Source organism: Tiliqua scincoides, chromosome 11, assembly GCF_035046505.1.
Source record: "Tiliqua scincoides isolate rTilSci1 chromosome 11, rTilSci1.hap2, whole genome shotgun sequence".
Taxonomy (NCBI): Eukaryota; Metazoa; Chordata; class Lepidosauria; order Squamata; family Scincidae; genus Tiliqua; species Tiliqua scincoides.
The window spans coordinates 2,654,291-2,677,729 of NC_089831.1; the positions used below are offsets into that span (position 1 = coordinate 2,654,291).

General features: G+C 45.8%; 1 protein-coding gene across 1 annotated transcript in view; it reads left to right on the top strand.

Annotated features, from left to right (window-relative positions):
• ARHGAP25 (Rho GTPase activating protein 25) overlaps positions 1–23,439 on the top strand; it is a 39,657-nt gene that overhangs the window by 5,829 nt on the left and 10,389 nt on the right. The window contains exons 2-5 of the mRNA XM_066639368.1: positions 1,128–1,327; positions 16,023–16,110; positions 17,079–17,198; positions 22,604–22,811. Coding sequence (XP_066495465.1) covers positions 1,128–1,327; positions 16,023–16,110; positions 17,079–17,198; positions 22,604–22,811 — 616 coding nt within the window. The remainder of the gene's footprint in view (positions 1–1,127; positions 1,328–16,022; positions 16,111–17,078; positions 17,199–22,603; positions 22,812–23,439) is intronic.

Genomic DNA, 23,439 nt, shown 5'->3' on the forward strand with positions numbered 1-23,439 from the left:
TTAGGTAACAAAAAGTGGATTTCCTTCACTCAGAACTGACCAGTGAGACTGGTTGTTCCAAGAGCCAATGAGGTATGCAGGGAACCAATCAGGTGTTAGTGGGAGTCAGCTCTCATTTTCATGTATCAGAGCTAATTCTAGAACTCTTATTCAGTAGTGTGAGTGTCATCAAGTTGGCCACTGGTTTTTGGTTAGTGATTGATTTGTTGGGTGACCTGTATTTAAATAAATAAAGTGAATGGGCTTACACCAACCCTAATGGTGCCACTGCCTTTAGGCTGCACTTATGATACTGTAATTCTGTATGGTCTGTTATAGAAGGATGTCCATCATGGGGTGACGCAGTGAGCTCTGGCAGACCCTAGTGACTCCTCTGCTTAGAATGTCAGGCTAGCATGGAATTCAAATTTCCACTTAGCCTTAAAGCTCATTGGTTGACTGTGAGCCAGTCCCTATCTCTTGGCCTAACCTACCTTGCAGGGTGGTTGTGAAAACAAAGATGGGGAGCAGAGAGTCATATGTTCTTGCCTGAGCTCCTTGTAGGAAACATAGGACCGAAATGCAAGAGTTAAAGCAGATTTTCATGATCTTCTCTTAAAATGGGAACCTCCGACCCCTGATGATTTTTAAACTTTATGGGGTGAAGTGATTCTATTGTAGTGATAAAAATCACTATTATTGAGTCATGAAGATGGTCTGTTTCTTAATTATGGGGGTCTTGCCAAAGCGAAGGGAGGTCCACTCTGCCCATATTCTTCAACACATTTAATAATAACATGAAACAAAAAAAAATTATGCCCTTTGGGGCTATTTTGGTTTCTTTTCTCACTTGTGAAGAGTGACGCCCACGCAGGAAAAAGGAAGTCCATTTGAACATATAACAGCGGTGGCTTCCTTTCAGAGAGCTCCTTGCCACAGCTGTGGGCCCAGCCTTTGCATTCACAATTTCACCTCATTTTGAGTTTCAGTTTTTTGCTCAGTCTTGGAAAGATATCCTGGCTGGGGCCTCTGGGAGACATTCCTCAGCCAGAGCTGCTTTTGCACCGGACACCCCTTTAGACTCTTGCTTTGCTTCAGGATTCTCCACCCTTCTGCTAGGATTGTGATTTTTTCCCTTCTTTCCCCAGTCCGCTCCCAGAGCATGATGACCGTCGACCCAAAGGGCTCTTGCAATGCCTCTCAGGCCCCCGACCCACTGGAGCGGCCCCTGAAGACAGGCTGGCTGAAGAAGCAGCGCTCAATTGTCAAGAACTGGCAGCAGAGGTACTTTGTGTTGAAAGGGCAGCATCTGTACTACTACAAAGTTGAGGAGGACCTCAAGCCCCAGGTAAGATGTGAGAGGAGGAGGAGGCTGCTTCCCAAAACCAGGTGGATTTGTATGGTCTTCTTTTGTTTCCTTGAGCTGGAAATGAGCCGGGGGAAATGACTAATCCAGTAGGAGAAGGAAGGAACTTGGAGTAGGGAACATCTGGTTTCCTGAGCAAGACTAGCCGTTTTGGTGGGGGGAGCTTAAATGAAGCCACTTCAAGTGTTTAGGGGGAGGAGAAGGAAGGCCCAGCTGTTGATGTTAGAGGGAAATGATAAAATAACAGCCCTCCTGGATCAGGCCAGAGGCCCTTCTGCTCCAGCTTCCTGTATCTCACAGTGGCCCACCAGATGCCTCAGGGAGCACCTGAGACAAGAAGCGATCTGTATCCTGTTGCCATTCGGGCACTGAGAGCTACCCTGCTTCTAAAACCAGAAGGTTTGCATGTACCAATTGTGGCTTGGAATCGATGATGGAATTTTCTTCCACAAACCTGTTCAATCTTTATAAAGGCATCCAGGCCAGGTGTCATCACCACACCCTGTGGCAAGGAGTTCCACAGATTAATCACATGCTGGGTAAAATAAAAAAATCCTTTTGCCTGTTCTGGCTCACCACTCAATGTTAGTGGGTGTCTCCTGGTTCTGGTGTTCTGAGAAAATGTCCCAGAGTCCCCTGCATAGAAGTCTCTGGGAACGTTCTCCCTTGGTGTTGGGACCCGGCCCACTGGTGAACATCAGAAACCAAGATGATGGCACCTATTTTAAGTTGGTGGCCTCCTGAATGGGCCATCTTCACCTATTTAACCAGGTGCAACAGCTAACCACATAGCAAGTCTCCCATCTAGATCCCTGCCCAGATCTCCTTCGCTTCAGAGACAGAACCACGATGGGCACCTTCAGTCTAGTCTCTAAAATCAATAACTAGTATGCCAAAGGTAGCCTCCCAGTTCTTCTAGTACCAGAGTGTGACGCAAACTTGGTATATTTTTGCAAAAGTGTGCCTGCTTCTGAGACGCAACTTTTAAAATCTTGACATTTTTGGCAAGCTCTTGAGACAGAAAGAACAAGGAAAGGGTGTGGAGGCAGGTTGGGACTGAAGTCCTCTCCTGCATGCAGGACAATGTATGAACCTTTAGCTTACAAAAATTAAATTATGAAGGAAAATGAAGAAGTGCGAGTATACAGTTTGCAGAGCACTTGCTCTGCAGGCAGAAGATCCCAGGTTCAGGCCTTGGCAGCATCTGGGGGCTTATAATCTAGACACGAACACTCGTGACATGTGGAGTGAATGACGTACGTAAATCTCCAAATCTTAAGGGGATGGGCGCGCCTACGTAGATGCCTGCCTCTGTTTCCTGCCATCTCTAAACAGAAACTCGATTCAAAGCAGGGCAGTGATTTAAGAGCGACTGAAAGAATCAAATCCCATCATGAGTGGGGTCAGTCACTTTTGCTACTTCAGCTCCCCCCCCCAACAATGTTTTGCCCATCCAGTGTGTCAATGCAGGAGGATTTGTGGTGTCACATTTCTGACCTTGCTGACTGTGGCATGTGCATGTCCTTGCATGTGCTTTTGTGCTGCTTTCATAGGGTCCCATGCACCTAACGCAGTGTTGCAGGTCAATGTTTCAGTGGCACCAAGTACCTGGCTCTGCAAGAAGCCCATCAGCACACAGGCTCTTTCCCCCCAAACAGAACAGGAGAGTGACTTTTCAACCAGTGTGTGATGAAAGGTCTGCAGGTGTGCCGTAGGAGTTTGGAGCACAGCAGTTGAAAATACCTGAAAACCGCTTCCAGGTTCTGCAACTCTGTTTCTAGGGCAACTGTCTGCAGAAATGAATTGGCTGTCCCTCTTCCTCTGCTGGCACTGCCAATTCATTACTACTGACAGTTACCCTAGAAACAGCCACAGAACCTGAATGAGTCTCCTGGGAGCTGGAAGTGTCACTACAAGAGGCAAAGACCATAGAGATCAGTGTGCCATGAGAAGAGAAACGTAGAAAATCACTGGTCTAAGATAATGGCACTAAATGTGAAAAAAATCAGCATTGGGCTGTGCTGATTTCCAGTGGAAGAGATTTCATTAAATCAAGACGAAGTAACATACTGACAGCGTAATATTTTCTCTGGATTTCTCTGATATTTGCATATGGAGATTGTGCAGAGTCTTGTGTACATAAAAAGAGCCCCGTTGGATCAGGCCAAAGGCGCATCTAGTCCATCTTCCTGTATCTCACAGTGGCCACCAGTGTGCTCCTGCAGTGGAGCACAGAAGACCATAAGGGACCTCACTCCCTTGCATCTGGCATTCTGAAGTAGCTTGCTTCTAAAATCAGGAAGTTCCACGTTCCTGCCACGGCTTGTAACCTGTGATGGACTTTTCCTCCGTCAATCTGTCTAATCCCCTTTTAAAGGCATCTAGGCCAGTCGCAGTTATCACATCCTATGGCAAGGAGTTCCACCGACTAATTGCATGCTGGCTAAAGAAATATGTCTAATCCCCTGTCTAATCCAATCTGTCTAATCCCCTTTTAAAGGCATCTAGGCCAGTTGCAGTCATCACATCCTATGGCAAGGAGTTCCACCGACTAATTGCATGCTGGGTAAAGAAATATGTTCTTTTGGCTGTCCTAACTCTCCCAACACTCAATTTTAGTGAATGTCCCCTGGTTCTGGTATTGTGCAAGAGGGAAAAGAACATTCCTTCTATCCATCCTATCCATTTCCTTCATTATTTTGTATGTCTCAAATGTCTCCCCTCAGGCACCTTTTTTCTAGACCAGGGTTTTTGCCCAGACCCCAGCCCAGGGGCCATATGTGGCCCTCAGGGACTCCCAATCTGGCCCGCAAGGAGCTCCCAGTCTCCAATCAGCCTCTAGTCCGCTAGACACTTGCTGGAGCCCACACTGGCCCAACACGATTGCTGTTAGCTTGAGGGCCAACTGTGAGACCTCTCGCATGAGTTGCGGGCCGAGGGCTCCCTCCACTGCCTGCTATTTCATGTCTGTGAAGATGCAGCAACAGTGAAGGAAAGACCGACTTTGCTTTGCACTAGGCCTCTTATAAGCCTTGAGCTATTGCAAGACCATCATTCATTCATATAAGTTCCATCTCTAATATATTCATTTATGTAAACTTATTCAAATTTGAAATGGTAAATTAATTCTTTCTTTCCCACAGTGTCAGTGACACTTCACACAGTGTCAGACAGATGATGTGGCCCTCCTGCCAAGATGTTTGGACAGCCCTGTTCTAGACTGAAGAGCCCCAAACGCTGTAGCCTTTTCTCGTAAGGGAGATGCCTCAGCCCAGTAATCAGTAAACACAGCAGGGTAAAACTCCCTAGGAATTGGCCTGTTCCACATCTTTCCAGTTTATGTAGTTTCTTCCCAATGGTTCATTAAAAGTCAGCAGACTGATGACAGAAGATCATGTTTACATTATTTTCAAAATTGGTTTGTCTTAATTTTCTCTGTATTTGCACTCGTAAAAAAAAAAAAAAAAGGTCAGCTGCAATTCAAAGTCAATTGAGGGGTTTCTTTTCCTTAGCTCCAAAATAGTTTGTTGGAAGGAGGGGGCCATGACTGGGATCAAGGAGGCAAAGTAGCCCTTACCCCACCTCACTGTAATTTTGCTCCCTTCCCTGTAGTATATAATCAAAACAGACCTCCCATTCAGGCATATTGAGGAATTAGACACATTTGACCCTAATGTGAGTTTGCTCCTAACTGTGGAATTTAAGAATACTGAAAATAGAGATCTGTGCTCCATTCTGGAGCCCATGTGCCAGTTACACTTGAACACCTTTCACGATGGCAGGCTTCTTTAACTCTTACTACACTTCGGCCCTCTGCTTCCCCCCACCCCAGGGTTGGGCTTGGAGCTCGTCATGGTGGCTGTACTGGTGCCGCCCTGTTTTCTTACCCACAATGCTCTGGATGCTTTGTCGCACATCCTGCCAGACAAAAGATGGTGGCTGCCCACCCAGTCTCCAGAGAGAGAGAGAGAGATCTCTTACTTGCCATCCTGGCATCAAAGTGGACCCTCCCAGGAGGGCAGTTTACCAAGAGTCCCTCAAACCTGGAACTAGCCCTGAAGTCACCCTAATGAGTCCAAGTGGAATATCTCTACCTGGGCAGACTTTGTCGTAGCTAGTGACAAAATGTTAGGGCAAAAATGTTTGCTAATCATGTCCCATGCTTCCACGGCCGCCTCTTATGCATGCATCATCTTTCCAAGCAACTGATGAGCAAAACAATATGTTTATTTACCATGTTTCTGTCTGTTTTTCTCCCTCGAAGGAGATCCAAAGCTGCTCCCTGATAGCTGTTCCAAGATAATAACAAGAAACAGGACTCTGGGGGAGGTGGCTTTAGACATGATACAAAATAGTAGTAATAGTAATAGTATGGGGAATATAATTGCAGATATCTCCAGGACCACCAACCAACTCCTTTATGTGCCTGTCTGTGCAGTAAGGCGCTTGTTTTGTGATGCTCTTCCCAGGCTTGCTGAGATCAGGAAGGTGGTGATCAAAGGATGGGTCTTCAATGCAGCCTGTGCCCATCCCTGTCCCATCATCCCTTCTCCAGCTGCAAACTCCCCCTCCTAGCCCCATTGGCCTGGCCCCAGCTCATAGAAGCTTTTGCTACCAACAAAATGATTTTTATTTGCCCAGCAATTTAATTTGGTTTAATACTTGTTATTGCTGCTCGATTTTGGGTTTGCATTTTAGTTGAACTAGATTTTTGCCCAGGCTGTTTATATTTCCTGCTGCGCAATGTGTTTGGCTTGTTGCCTAAAGCTGTATATAGATTTCAAGATAAATGTTTCCAGGGCAGCTTACAGGATAAGACAAGAACATGTGTTTTAAAAAAAACAACACACACATCAGGAAAATGACAAAAGCGTAAAAACATTACACAAGGGGCCAAACCACACATGACGTTAAAATGTGTTATTGTGTAAACAGTGGCTGGACTCTACTAATGAGTAGCAGCTGTGTGGGGCTCCAATTCCGATCAAGATCATGATGTGGAGGTCAGAGTTGTTTTGACCTTTTGCTTCTGTGTCACTTTTTTTAAATCAAAAAATTTTCCCACCTTGCAAAGTGTCTGTTTTACCCTGAGAAAGTGTCACTTGCTGCAACATTAGATGCCTCCTATCTCTACACCACTGTCATGATCCAAGTCATAACCCCATGTGGTCCTTGCTGTTGTGTAAAGTCAGTGCTCTAAAAACTACATCTAGCAATTCGGTCCTCAGAAAATTAAGTAGATCAAGGGCCTGGCAGCTTCAAAAGGTTTGGCCTGGTGTTAGCAGAACAGTAAAAGAGGTGCCAGACAAGCCTTCTGGGGAGAGAGGTCAGCAGATGGGGTGCTCCTCTAGGAAGTGCCCTCTCCCTGGTCATCGGATGACAGGGCACTTAGAGGAAGGCCTCTATGGAGTATCCTGAGGGCAGGATATGTGCAGGTTGACATGGGTTAAGGCAGATGTTGCTTCAGGTTCCAAGCCCATGCAATCACCATCAAAGAAGAATGTGTAGCATGTGAGTAGCACAGCGATTGTCAATGTTTTTCTTCTCACAGCACTGACCTCTTCTCTGTAGTCTTCTCTTTGTTCTTCACCTTTTGTGACGTTACTTCCAGGTTCTTCAGCTCAGTTTCTAGGGCGGCTGTCTCTAACAATGAATTGTCTGTTCCTCTGCTGGCTCTGACAATTTGGGACAGGCAATTCATTACTCCAGACAGTTGCCCTAGAAACAGAGCCGCAGAACCTGGCTATTCATCAGCTGTTTTCAATTGCTGTGCTCCAAACTCCTGTGAAGCACCTGTGGACCTTTCATAGCAAACCAACATGCTGGTTGAAACTAGCTGGTATAGTGCTTTCTAAATGTGCAGAGTGCTTTCGCATGGAGGATCTTGATGTTGCACTTGCAACAGTGCTGCCCAATTATCCCCATAATGCAGGTTTGGAAGACTGAGGCTGCGAGGGAGGGCTTGCCCAAGTCACCTAGTGAGCAAAGGTCACCTAGGGAACAGAGATGAAATTCTGATTCAAGGAACTCCTGAGGCAGCTCAGCCTCTTAAACTGGAATCCTAAGCGTCCTCTCCTGCGTGTAAGCTCCACTGTGGGATTTGCCTCTGGGTTGTGCATAAGATTGTGATGTTAGTCAGTATGCTGTATGAGGTCTGTGGAACTGTAAAGATGAGCAGTAGCATCTGGGATAGTTTTGACTTTGTTTTATTTGAAGCTGAGCTGAGGCTGCAAAATGAGTGGGTCCAGTTTGACCATTTTTCAGGAATGGGGGGGGGTGCTTGATGCTGGCAGTGTGGCTTGGCGCTGGACTTTGGGTGGGAAAGAGACTGCAAGACAGGCTTTTGCAAAAAAGCTGAGGGGCTTTGAAAAAGCTGACTTAGTACCCCCCTCCTTCTTTCTCATCTCTCTCCTATTTGGCTGAAAGTGCCCCTTAGAGAACTTCTGGCCCATCCCTTATTTTATTAGTCTGTTTGACTTTATTTCAGCCTGTAAGCAGCAATCAAGAATTTTGGGGGTGCTGTGTATAAAAAAAAAATTAACAAATGTGATAAAATATTGATAGAACTTAGCCCTCCTTCAGCTTATGTCTTCCAAAAGTTGCTGTTACTGTTTTTGGCTGAAAGGAAGCACAGCCCTCTCTTTTTCCATTTTTTCAAATTAATAACTCCTGAACCCCCACCCCACCAATCCCTCCAGGCATAAGAACATAAGAACAGCCCCACTGGATCAGGCCATAGGCCCATCTAATCCAGCTTCCTGTATCTCACAGCGGCCCACCAAGTGCTCCAGGGAGCACACCACACAAGACAACAAGAGACCTGCATCCTGGTGCCCTCCCTTGCATCTGGCATTCTGACATAGCCCATTTCTAAAATCAGGAGGTTGCACATGCCCATCATGGCTTGTAACCTGTGATGGACTTAAGTCTGTCCAATCCCCTTCTAAAGGCATCTAGGCCAGATGTCATCACCACAACCTGTAAAGAAATATTTTATTTTGTCTGACCTAACTCTTCCAACGCTCAATTTTAGTGGATGTCCCCTGGTTCTGGTGTTGTGTGAGAGGGAAAAGAGCATCCCTCTATCCATCCTCTGCATAATTTTGTATGTCTCAATCATGTCCCCTCTCAGGTGCCATTTTTGTAGATGCTGTAGCCTTTTCTTGTAAGGGAGGAGCCCCATCCCAGTAATCATTGTGGTCACTCTCTTCTGCACCTTTTCCATTTCCACTATATCCTTTTTGAGATGTGGCAACCCAACTGGGCACAATACTCCAGGTGTGGCCTTACCATCAATTTGTACAACGGCATTATAGTATTAGGCATTTTATTCTTAATACCTTTTCTAATGATACCAAGCGTGGACTTCACCTTTTTCACCACTGCCGCACATTGGGTTAACACTTTCATGGAGCTGTTCACCAGCACTCCAAGATCTCTCTCCTGATCTGTCACAGATAGCTCAGAACCCATTAGCACAGTGGTTCTCAAACTTTTAGTACTGGGGTCCACTTTTTAGAATACGAATCTGTTGGGACCCACTGGAAGTGATGTCATGACCGGAAATTACATCATTAACCTGGAAGATTTTTTTTATAATCCTAGACTACAATCCTACCCACATTTACCCAAGATTAAGTCCCATTTACTATTATTGTTAAAAGCATATAAGTAGTAGCCTGTGACAAGTAAAGATCTGTAACCTTTCCCCAAATGCAGTCGCAAACCATGGTAGCATGAAGTCTAATATATTTAAAATAAAATACAGTGGTGCCTCGCATAACAAAATTAATCCGTTCCGCGAGTCCTTTCGTTATGCGAGTTTTTCATTTTGCGAAGCGCGTTTTCCCATAGGAATGCATTGAAATTTAATTAATGCGTTCCTATGGGCAAGAAAAGTCAGAACAAAGTCAAGTTTGGTTTACAAAGTGTTTATTAAGTGCTCTTTAAAGGCATACATACTGTACAGAGGATTTCAAAAACGGGGGGATGCTGAGTGGGGAGCTTGAAGGCTGTAATCCTGTGCACACTTTCCTGGGAGCAAGCACAATGGGACTTACTTCTGAGGAGACACGCACAGGATTGTGCTCTAAGCTGGGGAGGACAGAGCAGCTGCACTCAATTGCTTGCTTTTGCCGTGATCATGGGGGGAAATGTGAAGGAAATGGGGCAGTGAGAGGCTGAATGAGCAATGGGGGGGATGCTGAGTGGATCATAAACTGACATGAAGATCCGCCCCTTACTAGGGTGAAGGGGATCATAAACTGACATGAAGATCCTCCCCTTACTAGGGTGAAGGGGATCATAAACTGACATGAAGATCCGCCCCTTACTAGGGTGAACGGGATCATAAACTGACATGAAGATCCGCCCCTTACTAGGGTGAAGGGGATCATAAACTGACATGAAGATCTGCCCCTTACTAGGGTGAAGGGGATCATAAACTGACATGAAGATCCGCCCCTTACTAGGGTGAACGGGATCATAAACTGGCATGAAGATCCCCCCCCTTAAGTCAAACCAAAACAAAACAAAAAAAATTCGTTTTGCGAAGCACAGGTCATAAAAATTCGTTGTGCAAGTTACCAAACTTCGCAAAACGCTTTCGTTCTGCGAGTTTTTCGCTGCGCGGGGCATTCGTTATGCGAGGTACCACTGTACTGAAATGAATGGGGACCCACCTGAAATTGGCTCATGACCCACCTAGTGGGTCCTGACACACAGTTTGAGAAACACTGCATTAGCCTATATGTGGGGTTTGGGTTTTTTGCCCCAGTGTGCATGACTTCACACTTACTTACATTGAAATGCATCTGCCATTTTGCTGCTCATTCTCCCAGTTTGGAGAGACCCTTCTGGACCTCTTCACAATCTCTTCTGCTCTTCATCGCTTGGAAAAGTTTAGTGTCTGCAAACGTGGCCATCTCACTGCTTAACTCTGTCTCCAGGTCATTTATGAACAGGTTGAAGAGCACCGGTCCCAGGACAGATCCTTGGGGCACACCGCTTTTCACCTCTCTCCATTGTGAAAATTGCCCATTGACTCTCTGTTTCCTGGTCCTCAGCCAGTTCCTAATCCACGAGAGGACTTGCCTGGGAATTGCAGAAGAATCTCCCCATATTACATTTATTTGCTCTGCAAGACCTTGTCCTGGACCAATCTTTAAAAGCTAATTGGGTATTTGTTTTTCCAAGGAAAGATAGCAGAAATGATCTTATCTCATTTGTGGCTCTCAAAAGTTCAACTCCTGGGATGTATAATGGCTTGACATGTTCATGTGCCTGCATTAGACACAGGATATATTGGCCACGCCCCATTGAGAAATTTCACTTCTTAAGAGCCTGGGGAGGAATTGAATCCTGGATCCCGACTTCTCCAGCAGTGCGCATAAACAAAATGTTAACCGAGCACCTGTCTCCCTGCAAGGGCAAACAATGAGGGCAGAAAACTGAAACTGTTGGAGCATATGGAGTGCAAGAGGGAAAGGCAGAGACATCGGCCACACCTTGAAACAATCTCCCAAGTTGTTCTTGTTGTCCCCTGCTCACGATGGTTGCCAACTGACAGTGGTGGTCTGCTTTGTTTTTGCTCCTGCGTGTTTAGAAATCAGCAGGTGGTGCTTTTTATGGGAAGGAGTTCGCTGCATCATTTATTAGCTTCTGCAAAGTAAACTGTGGTTAAAGGCACAGGAGCTGGTCTGATTTTAAAAGGGGGGTGATTTTGATATGCAGTGTCCCCCTCCAGTTGCTTTTTAAATTTGTTGAAACTTATAGCCTTTGTTTCCCGCCCCTGCCCCCCCCAATACTTCCTATTTAATTTCTCAGTCTGACAAGCTCACCCGTGGTCTCTCCCCATCCTGCTATCTGCTTACGCCACTCCTGACTTACCACATGATTTCCTGTGGCAGGAACAGCCCCTCCCCTGTCCTCCCCCCCTCCCAGCATGATCATCTGTTTCATGAACAATACAGAATCCTCGTTGCAAATGAGATGCAAAGTAAACACTTCAGGCCTTTAAAGCAAGCAAACAAACAAAAAAAAGTGCTAACGGATAAGGAACCCGACAAGCACCAGAACTGGTGCAAGCCGCCTCTGTGGGTCACGTCACACAAATTTTCCTTGTGACTGGCCTAACTCATGACCTTGTGTCTGGCTGCTCTGTGGGCGTAAGGAGAGGTGGTATTAGTTTTCACTAGTGCTTTTTTTGTAAAAAAAAAAAAAAAAAAAAAAAAAGGTGCAGGAACTCACAACTTGTTAATCTTTTATTTATTTATTTGTAAACCATTTTTTATAGGAGAAATAAAATATTTTTTATGTGCTTCCCCCCTAAAAATGAACTTGCTTCTGAGTAGACATGCATAGGGTTGGGCTCTCAGGCTGCAAGTTTATGCACCCTTTCCCAGAAGCAAGCCCCGTTGAGCACAAGGAGACTTACTTCTGAGTAGACATGCATAGGCTAGGGCTCTCAGGCTGCAAGGCTATGCACCCTTTCCCAGGAGCAAGCCCCATTGAGCACAATGAGACTTACTTCTGAGTAGACATGCATAGGCTAGGGCTCTCAGGCTGCAAGGCTATGCACCCTTTCCCAGAAGCAAGCCCCGTTGAGCACAAGGAGACTTACTTCTGAGTAGACATGCATAGGCTAGGGCTCTCAGGCTGCAAGGCTATGCACCCTTTCCCAGGAGCAAGCCCCATTGAGCACAATGAGACTTACTTCTGAGTAGACATGCCTAGGCTGTCTCAGGTGCAGAGGCTGCACCAGCCAGCTTCCTTCCCCCCCTCCTCTGCCAAGCCAGTACCTGGGTGCTGCAGCCCGTCTCCCTGGCTGGCTGTCCCTCGTCCTCGTTGTCCTCCTCCTCCTCAGCACATGTCCCCGTGCCCTCCACCAGCTTGGAAGCTTCGCGGGAAGCAGAATGCGGGGAGAGGAAAGGCGGGCTGGGCTCAGGGGAGAGCTGTGAGTGCGGTGAGGCAGGGGCAGTTTTTTTTTGTAAAAAAAAAAAAAAAGGTGCAGGAGCTCACTTACAAGAACAAGTTTAAGATTAACAAGTGTAATCTTTTATTTATTTATTTACCTCCCCACCTAAAAAAGAAAAAAAATTATTCCTTATGGGGATTTGAACCCCCAACCTCTGGCTTCACAGACCAGCACTTTAGCAATTGAGCCATAGAAGTCTTATGCTCAAAGTGTTTGGAACTAATACTTGGGGCACTGATAGCCACCAGCTGGGCTCAAGACCTTATATATTAGTTCTGAACACTTTAACTATAGACTTTCCTATAGCCCAATGAAGAGAGTGCTGGGCTGTGGAGCACAAGGTTGGAGGTTCGAATCCCTCCCTAGCCAGCAGTGCAGGCAGGGAGGGAAAAAAGGTGCCGGAACACCATTCCGGTGCGTTCCATTACAAAAAAAGCCCTGGTTTTCACAAGCACTTCTGTTCTGCTCTGGTTGATTGCAGGGCAGCATCTCTTTCACCAGTGGCACAAATCCATTGCCAGGAAGATGCAGTTCAGCACATGCGTGAAATGTTCCTGCCCTTGGGTGGATAGCTATATGGGCAGGGCAACTGGTCAAGACATCCAAGAGGTGTAGCCTAGGAGCACTCTGGCCTGGGACATGTTGCCGTTTTTGGATTTTACTGTTTTATATTTTTTCTTTCCGAATATGTGTAAGTGTACAAAACACATGTGCGCTTGCCAACTGATGGTAGGAATGCACAAGAATGGCTATTGAAATGTATTGGGGTCTTCTAAATAGCCAATGGCCATCGGGAAATCAGTGCATACCCCTATGGTCATTTTGAAGGATCCTGTGCATTTCAGAGGCTGTTTACTGTCATTCCGTGGAGTATGTGCGTGCTCTTAAACCGCAAAAGCTTCTGTTGCAGTACACTCATCAGACCCTAAGGCAGTGATTTTCAACCTTTTTCATCTCACGGCACACTGACAAGGCACTAAAATGGTCAAGGCACACCACCAGGTTTTTGACAACTGACAAGGCACACCATGCTGGCAGTGGGGGCTCACATCTCTCATTGGCCCTAATAATAAATGACTTTCCCCCAAATTCCTGTGGAACACCTGTGGACCACTCGCAGCACACCAGTGTGCCATGGCACAGTGGTTGAAAATAGGTGTCACAGAATGCTTTATTCTTTTAGCTGCAACAGTTGGCTGGAGGTGGCTTATTTCACTGGAACACTGTTATCCTAAAACATACCTTCCCTGAAAATTGGGGCTCTTCAGTCTAGAAAGAAGGTCTGGACTGAATGACATGTTTGAGGCATAAAAAATTATGCAGGGGAGGGACAGAGTGGATAGAAGGAATACACACACCCCGGCACAACACCAGAAGCAGGGAACTCTCTCTGGCTGGTGAAAGAGTTGGAACAGACAAAAAGATTTATTTCTTTCCCCAAAAAAATGTTTAATCTTTGGAACTCCTTGTGCCAGGATGTTGTGAAGGCACTTGACCTAGATGTCTTTAAAAGGGGATTGGACTGATTTATGGAGGAAGCGTCCATCACAGATAGGGCCTAGGAGAAGGGGGTAAAGGGGGTAATTTGTACCCAGGCCCAGGGTTTAAAAGGGGGCCCAGGAACCAAAGGAGGGGTCCCAGAAAGTTCCTGGAACCCACTGCCTGCGCATGATGTTGGGGGCGCAACCACAGGCATGCAGTGGCAACTGCTGCTGCAAGCCATACACACCTAGCCCAGGAATTCATCCATGACCCTCCTTAACACAGTGTCAAATCTGGGAGGAAACTGGCCTGATGCTGTAGCTCTGCAGCTTGTGGATCCAATAACCATGAAGAAGTGGATAGGAGCTCAGGGACCCAGCTGTGGGGCTACAGCTGCTGCAGAAGTTCATTTTGGTGCATACAGCACACTGTCCATTCTAGGTGAACCCAGATATGAAGATGCTAATTTTCTGCAATGGCTTTTCTATAATTCAAAGGTTTTAGAGAGACTTAGGGGTGTGTTTGGTTTTCCATGTTACTTTATCTAGCTGCCAATGCCACATCGTCTGGTAGACCTGGGCTCCAAAGACTATTCTGGCTGTCAGCACTCTCCCCCTCCCCTATTTTGCTCCCAATCTGGCTGCCCCATTGCCCCCTCCACCTTTGGGAAGGGGCCCAAAACAAACTTTGTACCCCCTGATAAAATTCCTCTCAGAGGCCCTGATCACAGATGAGCATATGGAACCTCTGGGTTCCATGATAAGCATATGGAACATCTGGGTTTTATTTTATTTATTTATTTAGAGAATTTATACCCCGACTTTCTCCTGGTAATCAAGGCATCTTACAGAATTAAAAACAATAATCAAAAAATTGAAAGCAATTTAAATGATAAAAACAAGACAAACCCCAATGGATCACATAAAACAGTTAAATACATTTTATTAAAACACCAGTCCATCGTGTCAGCAGTCAAACACCATCCTGAATAAAAAGGTTTTAAGGCCTCGCTGAACGATCTCCAAATAGGGAGCCGTTAATTCCAAGGGGAGGGAATTCCACAATCGAAGTGCCACCACTGAGAAGGCCTTGTTCCTCGCTTCCACCCTCCTCACCTCCATTAATGGTGGCACAGTTTAAAGGGCCCCCTCTGATGACCTCAGAGGACAGGTTGGATTATATGGAAGGAGATGGTCCTTGAAGTACTCTGGTCCCAAGCTGTAAAGGGCTTTAAAAGTCAACACTAGCAATTAGTGCAAAATTGTGCCAAAAAACAATCCAACGAGACCCCACAGGCAGCTGCATTCTCACTAATTGCAGTTTCCAGGCAGTCTTCAAAGGCAGCCTCACAAAGAGCATTTTACAGTAATCTAATCTAGATGTCACTGTAGCCTAGGTCACCATGGCCAAGACTGAATGGTGGCTACATTTTAAAGGTAGCCTATCTCTGAATGCCAGGTATAAGGGAGTGGCAACAAGATACAGGTGTGCTCCCTGATGCATCTGGGGGGGCCACTGTGAGGAAGCAGGACTAGGTGGGCTTTTGGCCTGATCCAGCAGGGCTCTTCTTATGTACTTATGACGCTAACCCTATTGATTTGGATGGAATTAAAAGTTGTCTTCTGCACCCCAATGCCATCACCAAAAAATGGATGTGACTCTATAAGAAGCTGCTCTTTTGGTGTACTGATTGATGATGAGGCAAAGCAGAGCACTCTGAGGAAGTAAAAAGTGCCTCTTCAAGAAACTACAGGGGTCCAGCAATGAAGGTGGAAGACATGCTGCTTGCCAAGAGGGAAGTGCTTACTCCCACTTTTTTTGCATTGGCTACCTGTGCAGGTGAGAATTCCCTGCTGGACTCCTGGCACCCTTTCACAAGGGCTGTCCAAGGCAAGACAAACTGGTTTAAATCTGGGTGTTTCGTGATGTTTTTCTTAATTAAATAGCCACTGTCAGGGAGGCCAATCAGGATAGGATCATGGTGCTTGGAGAGGGGGCATCTAACCCTTTCTCTCAGACCCCGGTCCCAAGGAAAATCCCCCACCAAACTCCTAAAAACCTGAGAGGGAAACTGGTGCTGGCACCAACTCTACCAACCTCTAGCGTTTCTAGGATTACATGTCAGTGGCCTTTTCTGAGCTAACCACCTTGGGCATGTGCTATGACATGGGAACAGCAGTATATAAATCTTTTAAATAAACTGTTGCTGTCTTGTTGTAGGGCTCAGTGCGTCTCCTTGGCAGCACGATCCATGAGGTTGCTGCCACCTCGGATGAAGTTGGGAGGTTTATCTTTGAAATCATCCCAGGTGAGCATCGGTCAGTTGCATGGCGCGCCTAATGTTCATGGTGGTTCCTCCACTTTCCTTGCCAGGACTAGCATTGGAGTTTGGCATCTGCCAAGGACCTTGGATATCCAGAAGGGGGTCTCTGTGGCAATCCCTGACACACACACCCCCCAAACCTACAGCCCTGATGGTGTCAGGACAAGAAGAAAGTCGTTCTGTCATTTCCTTCTCTCTCACTCTGTATGCAAACAGGAGATTTCCCCAGAGGCCCTCACAGTGTCACAGGGCTCTTTGCCGGAGAGCTGTGGTTGGGGTGGCTCCTCAAGGGGGCAGTGGCAGAATTCTATTGCTTATGATTCAAAATGCATTGCCCCCCCCCCCAACAACACCTTGGGGAGCACCCAGGAAAGAGAGCTTTGACCAAATTGCTAAGGACCCACCTCAAACTTCTAGTTGGCTCATCACTATTTAACCAGCAATTTTCAACTGGTGTGCCATGGCACATTGGTGTGCTGTGAAAGGTCTGTGGGTGTGCCACAGGAGTTTGGAGCACAGTGGTTGAAAATCACTGAAAACTCATCTGGGTTCTGCAGCTCTGTTTCTGGGGCATTTGCAGTAAAAAATTGTCTGTCTCTCTTCTGCCAGCTCTGCCCTTCAGGCCCTTCTGAAAATTAATAATGATCTATTCTTGATAAATAGGAGGGAGCAGTTTTTCTAGAGTCTTGCACTCAGAAAAATCCAATCTGCATTGGCTCTAAATAAAAGTTGTGTAGAAGTGCCCTTACTGGTTTCAGCTATGGAGGAGACAGTGCTCGGATGCACTCCTGTGAATCTCTACTGGATTTTACACATGGATAAAAACCTGTGGAGGAAAAATGCATCACTTAATGGAGAGAGAAATCAATAAATGGCAATGGTTTCTCCATCTGCTCTGTGTGTAATTTGCTTTTGTTTTCTTTTTCTTTTTTTCCTTCTTCTTTCCCCTGCAGGGGTCTCAGCAGAGCAGAACAGAGCTGGACAGGACTCCTACGTGCTGATGGCCAATTCCCAGTCTGAGATGGAAGAGTGGGTGAAATCACTCCGAAGAGTGGTGGGGTCGCCATTAGGAGGTAAAGAGGGGCAGTTCTCTGGGCAGAAATTTTCAAGAGCAATAACAATAATAATACAGGTATTTCTATACCGCCTTTCTTGGTCGTCAGATTTCTCCTCAGACTTTATTCAAGGCGGTTTTCAAAGGCAGGCTGTTTTAAATCCCTGTAGGGATTTTTACAATTGAAAGGTTCTATCTTTCAAGAACTACAACATTTCAGGTGGATCTTTCTGATCTGGAATCACATTCTGGCCTCCAGTTTCCTCCCACGCAAGCTGATAAGCAGCTCCTTCATCTCTCACATGGAGGGCAGCCAAGGCACTTCTTCGCTCACACCGAAGAGCAGGTGGAATAACTCGGCTTGGCTTGTCAGCTGCTTCAAGGTCTTGTCGTTCACGGTGCCGGTGGCCTCGAACTGGTGACCTGCAGGTGTTATCTTCAGGCAAATGGAGGCTCTACCCTCTAGACCAGACCTCCTGCCAATACAGCTGTTGCACATTCCCATACATATCAGTGGAACCTGTGCAGGAGAAGTTCCCATTGGATTGCTTATGAAAGTACTTTGCCTTATATTGCAGTCCCTCCAGCCCCATACAGGTGTAGCCCGGTATCTGCAGGGAATATGTCCTGTCCCCTCATGGATATTGAAAACCACGGAGAAGGGGGAACCCTATCCTATCCCCATGCCCCGTGGTCCTTCTTCCCATGCCCCATTCCCTTTGTGTAGGTGGATTACATTTGCATGAGGTGCTTAAGGTGTCTCACTTGTACAAATGCTATAAACAGAACGCTTACAGCCAGATAAGTGGCCTAGAAGGGAGACTCAGAGCCAATGCTCACTTCCTGTTTCCTGCTTCCTGCTGCACAGGCAACTGCAGTTAACTGGAACGCTGGACACTGGGGGACACCTGTGTTTCCTGTTCTGACCTGCAGCAACTCTGCAGAGTCTCGGACAGAGAGGTTGTTCCATCACCTGCTATTTGAGATCCTCTTGTCTGAATTTCTGTTGCTGTGTGAGCATGTGCAGGCCTCTGCTTCATGTGGGAGGAAAACATCTGAGTTACACTCATGGGGAGAGTGGAGGATGTTTGGGAGTCAGCACTCGACTCTGGGGCCAAACTCCCTGGCTTCCTGAAGCCCTGGCTTCCAATACTGCTCTGTGGCTCCGCAGCCGGCATGGTCCATGGCGCTTGTGATCCCCAGGGAGGAAACGCTACTTTTTAAAGGGGATTTGAGCACGTGCAGATTTTGGCATCCACACCCACACAGATGAAAGTGTCCACTGAACTTCATATTCCACTTTTCCAACAAATTGTCTTCAAAGTGACGTATAAAATAAAACATGCAATGGACTGAATAGATGGATTTGGTCTTGGCAACAAGAGACCATTGTTGTGGTCCCTACAAGGGAGGCCGTGACTGACGTGGTGACAGAGAGACACACGTGCCTGTTACTGGCGGATGGCTGGTCTTCCCCAGACAATGACCTTATGAACAATCCATTCAGAGATGCTTTCTCAGCCAGCCTCCCCATTGCTGACTGCAGACTGCAGGCTCCTAGATTCAATTTGCGCAGAGAGTCATCATGGACTGCGGTCCTCACAGAGAGGCTTTGAGCTCGTGGTTTCTCACCCACTGAGTGCAGCAGTTTTTGCAGCGTTCTGTGCTTTGCCCCTTTGACACCTCCGCAAGGTCAGTTCCAGAAAGTCCCTTTTCAAACCTACATGGTGACTTCGTGGCAGACAGTGGGATGTGATGCTGTGGCTCCAAGGATGAACCCTCTTGGGGGGAAAAAGAGACTTCCTCTCTCATGTGCTGTGCACCAAGAGAGAGAGGCAGAGCAGACGAGAAAGAGCAGCGTTTCATTTCCTGATGAACTTTCATGATATTAAAGCAAGTCGTATGGCGAGGTAATAAGGGGGAAAGGAGCCATTTACTATGCACACTGACAGGTTTATGACGGCTCCTTAAAAGCCGAAGTGCTCTTTGTGCTCACATCAAAATCCTCCCCACCACTACAGATAAACAAAATTTAAAAAAACCAACACTAACTATCGAACAGACCTCCAAGCAGTAGGCACTGTCTGGCTCTCCAGGTTCTGGAAAGGATGCTGGCTTGGAAGTTGTGATGCTGACTTGGAAAGAAAAGCGGCTCTAAGATTTTTCCGGGGACCTGGAAGAAAAGACGTTGGAGAGGTGGGAAAGTGCAGCATTCTGGTGCCCTCTACTGCCAAAGCTTCTGGAACAGGCCGCACCTGGGATTTCTCTGCAGTCATCTTCCAGGCTGGACTCCAAATGAAGGGCTGGGAGTTGAGTTTCTGCTTTCCAGCTCTAGCGATGTTCTTTTGCTGGGAATTCAGGAAGAAAAAGCCCCTGCCCCCGAGGAAAGGTACTGCTCCGGCTAGTTGCATGCTCCATGCCAGGCCACTGAGTGCGGATTTTGATTTGTTTGCTATTTGATGTAATTGATTCTGCCAATTCCCCGTCTCCCTCCCCCCCATTTTGCAGCATGTGGTACTTTGTGTTAAGGCGAATGCCGTAGCAATGCAGCTCACAAATGGACAAGAGGTCTCTGTATCAGGCCACAGTCATGGACTTGCCAAGCACAGAGAGTTATTTAAAAATCTTTTGCCTCTGAGGACTGAATGAGATGAGCACAGCTTTATGCTGGTGCCAACAGGCTGGATTGCGCACTAGGAAGTCAAAATCTCGCCTTTGCCCTGAACTTGGTAGATAGCTTTGGGTGCAAGCAGCTATTCTTTATCCCTGGAGTATGTGGGAAGGATATTAACCTCCCTTATTGGATGATTGTACTGGTTACATGAAGCATGTTTGCATATTCTCAGGGTTAAACTAGATGTTATGTGGAATGTATAATGTAGTCCAATGGTTTTTTTTTTTTAAAAGGAGACAATAGAAAGGGGACGAACTGCAATAGGGGTGCTAAAGGGGTGCTTTAGAACTCTGCATCACCCTCAGTTCTGATCCTGATTTGTGACCCTACGTGCTGTTTTGATCAACAGACAATAAGTTCCACTCCAAGGTTGCAATGGAAATGTTTTTCCCATTTAAAATACTGTGGAGGAAGGCAGGAACAAAATCCTTAATTTTGAAATTACTCCTCCTGCGGTTCCACCCTATTTTACTTCCCCCCCAGCTACTGTTTTAAAAGAACAAAACCAGGCCACACCACACGTTCTTTGTAATATCTAGTTTGACTCTAAAGTTTTGTATAAATTTCAAGTCTTATAATTTTTTTTAAAAAATATTTATTACATTTTCACAGTTTTATACCACTCTTCCTCCAAGGAACTCAGGGTAGTGTAGATCAGTGGTTCTCACACATTTAGCACCAGGACCCACTTTTTAGAATGAGAATCTGTCAGGACCCACTGGAAGCGATGTCTTGACTGGAAGTGACATCATCAAGCAGGGAAAAGTTTTCACCATCCTAGGCTTCAATCCTACCTACACTTACCCAGGAGTAAGTCCCATTTATTATCATTATTCAAAGCATATACATAGTAGCCTGTTAAAGGTACAGATCTATAACATTTCCCCAAATGCTGTCACATACCTTGGTAGCATCAAGTCTAATATATTAAAATAAAACATTAAAACAAATGGGAACCCACCTGAAATTGACTCGCAACCCACTTTGTGGGGCCTGATCCACAGTTTGAGAAATACTGGTGTAGATGGTTCCTCCCTTCTTTTTATTCTCACAACAACCCCGTGAGATAGGTGAAGCTAAAAGATAGTGACTAGCCCAAGGTCGCAGAGGAAGCTTTGTGGCTGAGCAGGAATTTGAACCAGGATCTTCCAGGTCTACATCCAATTCCTGAACCACTACACCATCCTGGCTTTTAAAAACTATTCATACTTTTAGTACTAAAATAGTAACAGTATATACAGAGTTTCAGATAAGTACCGCAGACACTCGTCCATAAGTCAACCCCACAGATAAGTCGAGGGCAGGTCTTGAGCCAAACAGTATGGAATTTTCTATGACCCTCAGATAAGTCGGGGGTTAAACTTAGGGGGGTCTCTGACTATAGTTTTGTCTGATTTTGCCCGAAGCCAGATCCTGAAAAATAACCTACCACTAATTGTTACCTAAGAACTGTACAGTCTCTAATTTCTTAAAAACATAGTAAAAGACCATAAGATACATTTTTATTATTTTTAAATTCTGGTCTTCACCACCTTTTTCTAAACACTATCAGAGTAAGTGCACTGTAAACAACATACCAGTAAAACAGTGGTTCCCAACCTGGTATTCATGTACTCCCAGGGACACTCAACAAGACCTTTAGGGGTACTTGAAAAAGAATGGCAGAATGGCAGAAAAAGGCAGGTCATGCTCCAGAATGCACCAAGGCAGGAAGGAAGGTAGCTAGTTGGCTGTGAAAGCCCCACCAATAGCTAGTTTTTGGTCATCAATTCATCTATGAAACAGTGATTGAAAACCAGCACAGTAAAAAAGCTGAAACATAATATGGAAAGTGATCAATCACCGAGAATTTCTCAGCACACTTCTGGTGCAAAACAGTGCAAAGGCAGAGTCTTCTGTTCTTCAAACAGATGAAAAGAGAAAACACTGTGATGAATACATGAAGTCTAGGTTTTCATATAGAGGTGATGAGGGCTTGTATTATTAATTACAAACATTTTGCTAATATGAAGTCTACAGTTTATGGAAATAGGCTGCCAAAGGATATGCAAGTGAAAAAGGTTGGGAACCACTGCAGGAGATCCATGAATCAAATCCACCTTTAAGGTGTCTGGTGTGTTAAGCCAGAAGCTCTGCATACAACATACAACCCATAACACATAACTGAGAGTGTGCAATTCAGTTCACAGCAGAGAGATGCAGCTGCATATATTTGCAACCCTTTTTACTCAGAAGCAGACCCACTGCTTTCCATGGGTGTTATTCTTAAGTAATGGTGCATTGAATTGTAGCCTGGGACTTTGCTTCAAATGGAAAGGAGGATCCCATCCTGGTGTTGAAAAAAACAGATCTCCGCTAAACAGAACCAGGCTGCAACAGCATTTGCAAGAGGGAAGGAGGAGAATAAAAGGTTAACTTTGGCTGGAAAGTTACTATAGAAACAAATATCTCTGCATTGTTTCTAGGGAGGGTGCCTGCCTGCTGCTTGAGAAAGAAAGGAAACTGTTCAGAGTTGAAAGGCTCTGCCCTCTGATTGACCTGGAGATAAGTCGAAGTGAGAATTGGAGCTTGATTACTTGGCAAAAATTTTACTACTATAGTCCAGTATCTACAGTACTTGATGTGTAAACTGGTTAGGTTTTAATGCTTCTGCTCAGTTTCCAGTCTGATTCTAGATTATGGTCTACAAAGGGTGGGTTTGTCTGTTTGTTCTTTCTTTATTCATTATGTGTCATTGTCTTGTTCCCCAGTGGTTTTTGGCCAACAACTGGTGGAGACCATGGTGTATGAACAGAGATTTGGGCAGCATCTGGTTCCCATACTGGTTGAGAAATGTGCGGAGTTCATCAGGAAGCACGGCCTGGATGAAGAGGGCATCTTCCGACTCCCTGGCCAAGACAACCTGGTGAAGAAACTGAGGGATGCCTTTGATGCTGGAGAGAGGCCGTCATTTGACCAGTGAGTGCTGGCATTTCATGAATTTATATGAGCCTGCAGCTTCAGTTCCTGGTGTGCTAAGACTCTCCAAGAATTCTTAGTTCCAGTCACTTGTTGAAACTATTGGAAGAGATTAGATGAACCATTGAGGTTACCTGCTGTATGTGGTCATTGGACCACATACCTAGAATCCTTTTGCTCAGATTCTAGAAGATGCTTGTTAAGGTCATTCCTCTCCATTAACAGAAGCTAAAGCAGTTATTTTCAGCATTTTTCCTCTCATGGCACATTATAGTCTTCTCTATGACCTTCTCCTCTTGTGATGTCACTTCTGGGGAGACTCATCCAGGTTCTGTGACTCTGTTTGTAGGACAACTGTCTCTGCCAGTGGAGGAAGAGGGACAGACAATTTGTTACCGCTGAGAGTTGTTCTAGAAACAGAGCTGCGGAACCTGGAAGCGTTTTCCAGCTATTTTCAACCACTGTGCTCCAAACTCCTGTGGCACACCTGCAGACCTTTTGCGGCACACCAGTTGAAAATCGCTGAGCTAAAGAATTGCGACTGTCTTGTGTTGCATGAAAATGTTTAATCCCATGAGGTTGGTAAACCTTGATCCAAACTAAATGAGAGCCAAATAAACAAAATAGG